The sequence below is a fragment of the Pocillopora damicornis genome, chromosome 1, assembly GCF_964200805.1.
Source record: "Pocillopora damicornis chromosome 1, jaPocDami1.2, whole genome shotgun sequence".
In the NCBI taxonomy this organism is placed as follows: domain Eukaryota; kingdom Metazoa; phylum Cnidaria; class Anthozoa; order Scleractinia; family Pocilloporidae; genus Pocillopora; species Pocillopora damicornis.
Window position 1 is genome coordinate 21,428,360 of NC_142670.1, and position 7,962 is coordinate 21,436,321.

Sequence of the window (7,962 nt, forward strand, 5' to 3'; positions counted from 1 at the left end):
GAGCAAGAGGACGAAATGCGCTCAATGTTCAAAATAAAGAGGTTTATACATGTATCATGCTCCAAGAATTGTGCTTAAAAGCCTCTTATTTCTCAGATATTGACGAATGTGCAAGAAATCTTTCTTGTCATGTGAATGCTAACTGTACCAACACAATTGGATCACATGTATGTAAATGCCACACTGGATACACTGGAGACGGACAAACTTGCTCAGGTGATTTTGATAACTTTCCTTCAATGTCCAGAAAAATCCTTTATGACCGAAGAGAAGCAACCACCATTGCTGCTCTTTCTATACATACAATCCCAGCTGCTCAAAGCCGGTGGTAATCTGAAACGTCTTTTTAGCTCAAATTAAAAGGCCGGAAGTAGTCAGTCATTTATCCTAAAATTCATCCCTCATTAAAAATTGTGGATTGTTTTGTTTTTTCCCATATCCTTTGAGATTAGATTAGCAGTATTTTGGATAGGTATTCATTATATCTTGATTCACCAAAACATTTTTCATCATAACATCCAACTCTGGGTTGTGACGTGATGCACTTGATCCCCATCAGACATTGACGAGTGTTCATAGATGAACACGCCTCCTGCAATAACACCCAGGGCTCCTACAGTTGCGCCTGTAATCCTAAATACATTGGGGATGGTCAGTCTTGTAAAGGTTACTCTCTCTAATTCATGCCTTATATACTTTTTAGAGATGGTACTAACTGAACTCGCTGTAAATAATGTTGAAAGAATGGCTATTCTTGTTCAGCCATGTTACAAATCGCGTTAGTTTTTATTGCCTTTAGTTTGCTCAGAAACGTCCTTCGAAAAAACATTGGGGATAAAGAAAGACAGATTTGATTTTTTACATCATATTTGTGGACCTGATGTGCATTGCTTTTGTCCACCAGGAGAGAAAATAATTTTATTGATGATGCATAACTGTTCTGCAAATTGAATAACATTGATGATGTCTCAATTAAACAGAATAGTCTGATTGGTTAAAATCGATGTTGACCGCAGTTCCGATTTTCTCACTCACGTAAAATACGTTGTATTTTCTTACAACGCGAACTTTTGATTGGTTTATTTGTTGTAAGATGCGCGATTTGATTGGCTATTAGGAAACACTGTCGTGCAGAGCATGTATTGAGAAAATATTTATCAGCCATGTTATAAACAAACAATATTTACCTCCCTCTGTAACGTTGGAGAATTTTGCTTATATTATATAGGGTACTTTTTCGCATGTTTACATTTTCTTATTTAAACATTCGGGGCTAGGAAATTTTTTGAAAGTTATGCAAACCCTTGACTGCGTATCGGGTTCGCATAACTACTTCAAATTTTCCCAACCTCCTTTCGTGTTTAGATGAGAGTAGGTAAACATGGAAAAAAGGTTCTCTATTGCTTCAGCAGTAATCGGCTCTCAACGAAGTTGTCCAGGCATATCTGCTCAGTTCGAAGAAAAACTATTTACTTCACTGCAATTCCATTACGACACAGAAAACTTTTTCACAGTCAAATATTTTTAGCCCTAGGAAATTTTTACGGGGGCACTTATTAACAAGTTTGATGGCTTTACATTCATCAACAACCTTATTTGTGGTCAGTAGTCGATTATTGCAGGGCTGTATGAAAAGCGATCACTAAGCGATCGCGCCACAGTCACGCATTGAAATTCGTTGAATATGGTAACTTTTAAGGGATTCTGTATTGAGGCTGTATGACAAACTCGGCTATTTTTTACTCATTCAATAAATAGAGAATGATACTTGGGTGTGCTTTGATATAGAATTTCTCTTGGAATATTCAACTTGTAATCTCGTGAGCGAGAGCAGCGAACGAGTAAAGTATCGAGCAAGAGAATATAAACTGTTGTAATCTCTTGGTATCGAGTTGAACAAGAGAAGAGAAGTTCCATATCTGCAAGCGACCATCTATTATTTTGTTTATTATATTAACACAATAAGCTTTTACAAGGAAGAAAAGTCGACTTTTTAAAAAATGAAATTATAGGTTTCACAATCCGCGAAAAAAAAAAGTCGTAAAGCGCATCGGCGATAAGGCTCAAGATGAATAAATGCGTTGAACCATTACAGAAACAGATGATGGGCGTAGCTTTCTTTTCACAAAATTCTCAGTTATTGACTTTTTCCTGACCGAAAAAAGGAATATTTTCACGTACACGGCCGAAATCGGCCTGTGGCAAATCTACCAGTTCTCGATTTTCGTTCTCAGCCACGAGAAATACCATTACCCAAGTCAAAGACCTAACTTTCAGTATTTCTTTTCGTATTTTGTTTTACTTCCCCTTTCTAGGAAATTTTGAGTGACATCGTTCGTTAGAACTACGAATTTTACTCTTTTTTTTAAGCAGCCATAATTCGAGAAAATCTCGACATGCGACCCTGGATTGAGAACGGTCAACGCTTTGCCATTCATTCATTAATCTGACACAGCTGATTGGTGATATCAAAAAGTAAAATATCGTAATATTATACGCGTGTTTAACAAGGATTTCCCGGCTCTTCTCAGGGCGGGAAATCGTTTTAAACCACCGCAGTTTATATAATAGCTTTTTTTCCTTAAGCTTTCTTATAAAGAAATATTTAAAACATCGCATTAACCGAAATTTAACTTTTTAGCCGATCCGTGCTATAATTACAGAAACCTGAGCGATGCTGACAGAAAGAGCACTTACATCACACCCTACGGTGGAGAAAAATGTGACGACGAGTCCTCATCCTTAATATTCGAGAAATGGTATCGTTTCGTAGGAGATGCAGGAACAAAAATGCCAACCCAATGCGTACCGGGTAATAGATGTGGTGCAGTCTTCTCAGGCTGGCTAAAAGGTGGTCACCCCACACTGGCAGATGGTGAGGTTCTCTCCAAGGTCTGCTTTACCAGAGGTAGAGATTGTTGCAAGAAATCAAGGGACATAAAAGTGAAAGACTGTGGATCCTACTTTATTTACAAACTACAAAAGGTAACTGCTTGTGATTTGCGCTACTGTGGCACGGACTAAATGCTATAAGCAAGTCATTCTGCACAGCGAAAGGATTCACAAATCAATTTATTGGCACATGTGCATCAATGATAACAGGGACTTTAAGAATTTCACATCACCCAGTTTTATGGTAAGAGTTAAACAGTGAGTAGTTTAAAACACAAGAGTACCATTGGACCGCGTAGTTTGTTCTTCCATATAAGAGTGCTCTCATTATTTAACACTGACAATGAGCCTAAGACAAATATCACGTCTAAATAATCATAAGTTTACGTGTCTTTGTTGCACTTTAGAAAATCTACATTGACTTTCCCAAGGGCCAAACCCTTTAATCGCCTGCTAGTCAAATAATCTACGAGTAATCAGTGTAAGGTTACATGAAACAATGAATTACCACTCTCCAGATCTCAGTAAACAAGACAGATTCCATTGTATCTTTTTGGTGTTGTTAAAGCTGCTGTCGCTAGTGTTGTTTAAGCGCAAAGTTCATCATTCCTTCGGGTGAATAATCAATAATCTTCGTGGGGGTTTCCGAAATTTAGGAAGTGAGAGGTTGATTTGTTGAGATATCTCTCTCCTTTAGTGAGACATCAACGGCCTTCCGACACCTTTTAACTGTATTATTATTATTATCTAGGTTTGATTGGGCAATAATCCCAACTTTTTTAAATGAGCTCTCCTCTTGAGTTTATCAAGACAAATTTCTGACAAAAACAGGTTCGTAGATCAATTTTTCCTTTCGTCGATTATTTGATCGGAAAGATATTTTCAAGAAATCCCACAGAATTCGTATCTCTGAAATAAAACTAAACGATACAATCAACTTGTTATCAACATATCCCGGGCAATGTAACTGGTAAACTATTAGACTTTAAAAAAACGCAAAAAACATTTATTCTTCATTGTAATGATTTTACTAAAAATTTGTAGCCGATCCGTGTTTTGATAATAGAAAAGTAAGTGATGACAATAGAAGTATAAATGTAGTAATAATAAATGTGGTAGAACCAACCTAAGAACCAAGAATTTGTTTCTTGATCTAGCATCAAACTCTCTAAGCTAATATATAAGGAAATGTGAAGCACCTAGAAGGGAGAATTAATACTCAGATCTTGGGGGTTAAAGGGTTAAGTGGTACTAATCCCGCAATGGAAGATGCGGAAGTTAACAGGAAGCCCTGCTTCAAACACAAAAGTATAGGCTATTGCTACCGATCAGTTCAGATTAAGGTGAAAAACTGTGGATCCTACCATATTTAAAAACTTTTCCAGCCACCAACTTGTGATCTGCGCCACTGTGGTACAAACTGATGTTGAGGGAAATAACTGACAATGTCCATTGCACAATGTGAAATGGTGAAGTCCCAGAGATGTTTTTCTTCAGCACGATTAACACATTTGGCCAGTATTACCAAAACATTTCTGAGAAAAACTTTTGCATCTTTTACACCTAAAAAATCGTTTTGAACAAGCCATGAAATGTGCTTGAGTGGTCCAGTCTAAATGTGAAGCATATAACTGCATGTAATGAGAGGATTCATGTATAAATGCATGCACTTTGGGACCTGGCAGATGTACATCCGGGATTTCACGCAGTCCATCATTAAACCAGGTTACAACTTTTACTTGCGTAACGGAAGTCTACCAGCAGGATCTGAGATGGATATTAAGTCTAATTCTCGTTTTATAAAAATAAAAATAAAAACGAAAAGAAAACGGATTAGAACAAAATTAAATAGGTAACAGACGGTATCCTCCCCTTTGTCCTCTCCTTATTAACGTGACGCGTGACAATCTGCTAAAAAGTTTATTAAGTACGCAGATATTCTTTGAAAGTTGAATCTTTTCCAAGGTCACATTAATAGTTCCAGGCTCTCAGTTTTGGCCCACGGAACCAGCATCTCCGCTGATCGAGCGCACGGCACAAGTTAGGGACGAATTAAACCCAGAATATATCAGCCCATTGAACATGACACGTTGCATAATGTAATTAGCGCTTTGATAATACGACCCTCTTACAATATAAAAAGAAAAATGATTCAGATTCAGATTCTCGTAACTTCTCAAATTGTACAGTATTGCCTTCAAATATAAATATTCAGCCCTGACTTTTATGAATTTTTTAACAGCGACGTCTTGTGCTTTTGTTTGTTTTGTTTTGTTTTGTTATATTTTTTAAGGTACGTCTATAAACAAGTCTATGTAGCCGTTCAGACATCTCTGCGAGAAGAACCGCTCGCAAATATGTGACTGATAGACTAACATCACTGTCGCTTCCACTGACCTCATCCTCCATAATCTTTCAGCTTAGGAAGATCTACGTACATTTATGCCCAAATAATTTATGATATTAACGAGTTTCCGACTTATAGTATTTTGAGAGGTGCGCAATAAGAGTGAAAGGTTTAAGCAAATCAAAACTTCATATTATATCTTAGCGTCAACCACACAGGATGATTAACACAATAATTGCTCAGTTTAAAAGTTCACTTAAGTCAATTACCAAGTCATTACCTGGGCTCGTTTACGCTTGAAATTTTGAGGGAGCCATTGATCCTCCCTTCTTTAGCCAGCGGTTACAACAAAGTTAAGCTGCTGTGCTACAGGAACCGCATTCCAAGCTATCAAAAGTGAGCCAAACGTTTCATTCACACGTAGAAAGCTTTGAACAGAGTCAAGGAGGCTTGGTAATTCACCAGCTTAATTTGGATTGAGAGGGAAGCAAAGGGGATCGAAAATCTCGAAAAAATGAAGGTTGATAAAGTTATCGGAACTTGGAAAAAAATTACGTAAATATGAATTCTGTGTCCACAAAATAATATGACTTTCTCATCTAAGTAACAGAGCATTAAAAAAAAATTGCGGAATTTTTTCTCGATTTAAACTTGACGTGCGGAGAACAAGCTTTAAAACCTGTTCCTTTTTCCAGACACCTCATTAATTACTTCAAGCCACATCCTTTATGTCATGTCCACTGGCTTCAGTGACGGCAAAGGAAGGTTAAAAAAAATATATTTTGATCTTCTGGGAGTTACAATTACACCTGTTCCTTTAGGAGATCATTTTCTGGTCAAATAATTTTAAAAACCTAGAAGCATAATTATAACACTCTTTACAATTATCTTATTGGCTGAATATTTCGCATGCTGTTCAATCGATCGAGCTTACTTAAATCATTTTGAATGATTTTTATTTACCTTGATCGGACTGAATGCCGCCTAAGCTAAATTCTGTGCCAATCGCAGCCCTGCTGCAAAGCAGAAAGTCGCAAAGAAAATCCATATCTCCTTATTGTATGATTAGAACTCTCTGCATACAAAAGAAGTAAACAAGCATAAAAATATTTCAGAAGTCACCAGCGATGATCCTATGTAGCGGCTCGATTTAGTCTTTATCATGGCATCTTCCTCAAAATTTTACTTCTTGGTCGCCCTGTTGTCTTTATTGATAACTGAAGTTACAGGTGAAGATGGTGAGTTATAGTTTCATTTCCTCCGAGCTGACATAAAATCAACTAGGTTAGACGCAGATTCCATTTCATATTCGTTATTATCAGTTTTTTTTCATAGATATAAAGCTTACTTAGCTAAATAGACTTAGGAAAATCCAGCCTAAACTTACTTATGAAAAATCTAAGATAATTATTGGAAAAATTTTGATGTCGATGTGTTGATTTTTCGTAAATAAAAATAATATTATTTTCTGTTTAGTGTTGTTTAAGCAATCCAAATTTTAATTATAGTAATTGCGAGGAAAGAAACGGTTGGTAAAAAACCATTTTTATTTGGTGAAATACTTTTATGAAAAACTCTATGTCACCCTTATCTATCTATCTATCGATGAATCCAACCGCCAGTCCGATCAGCCAGCCATTCGCCCGTCTCCTCCTCCAGATGTCTGAATCTCCTTTTGTCCCTGCTGCTTTCCTATCCGTCTGTCTGACTAAGGCTGTCTTGCCGTGTATTCTTTTTACCCAACTCACATTCTTCTGTTCCAAATCAGTTCATCACATATGTGCTGGTTCTTTTCCCAACAGTAAGATGGATACAGATGACGCCATCTACAGTTTACTTTGGAGCAAGAGATGATTCGTACGGTTTCTTTAGAACTGTTAAGGTGGGTAACATCATTACCTTCAAATTAACCTACAAACCCGGTTACGTGACCTGTCATTCATCGAACCCAAGCTATCAATCCAAATTGGGATGCCTTTGGAACCGTCTCATTCCCAACCAAATGGCCACGTTGATAACTGACAAAAACCGTAATCTTCTTCTCCCAAAGAGTAATTTCCTATCAGATTATCGGGGCTGCAAGTTTTACAGCCTGCCTTGGGCCACAACCGAATCGCCACAACTGCTTTTTGATAATTTGTCTACCCCTCTGACGGTGGAGACGAACCAAGAATTCCAAATCTGGTACAGCGAGGACTTGTTCAAATGGGGTTATGGCGATAATGGGTACGAAAAAACGTGCGTTGCAGTGTATGGTTTGTATGTTTGAGTATTCGCCAAAATTGGAAAGTACATTGAAGAAGAAAATTGTTGTTCACGCATTTATTACTTCAAAATTAGATAGCTGCAACTCACTACTATATGGTCTACCTCAGCGTCTGCTTACAAGATTGCAATCCGTTTAAAATAGTGCAGCTCGAATTGTTACTCGTACTAGGAAATTTGATCACATGACCCCTATCCTAAAGGAGATCCACTGGCTTCCTGTCCGTCACTGTAAAGTTTATATAATTCTTTCACTGATCTACAAAGCTATCAATGGAGCAGTGCCCGGCTACATATGCGACTTTCTTAATTATTGCACCTCTAAAGGGACACTAAGGTCCTCTGTTCAATACCCTCTGGCGACCCCGAAAGCGAGACTAAAGACTTGTGGAGAGAGAACGTTTCCTGTGGCGGCACCAGGACTATGAAACTCGATCCCACTTGGAACAAGATCTAGT

At 37.6% G+C, this 7,962-nt stretch overlaps 1 protein-coding gene across 1 annotated transcript in view; it reads left to right on the forward strand.

The window, feature by feature from the left end:
- Positions 1 to 4,010, forward strand: part of LOC149052753 (uromodulin-like) — a 35,087-nt gene extending 31,077 nt beyond the window's left edge. Inside the window, exons 5-7 of the mRNA XM_089205481.1 lie at positions 97 to 126; positions 580 to 666; positions 2,642 to 4,010. Of these exons, the coding sequence (XP_089061607.1) occupies positions 97 to 126; positions 580 to 666; positions 2,642 to 3,024 (500 nt within the window). The 3' untranslated portion in view covers positions 3,025 to 4,010. The remainder of the gene's footprint in view (positions 1 to 96; positions 127 to 579; positions 667 to 2,641) is intronic.
- The last annotated feature ends 3,952 nt before the right edge of the window (positions 4,011 to 7,962 follow it).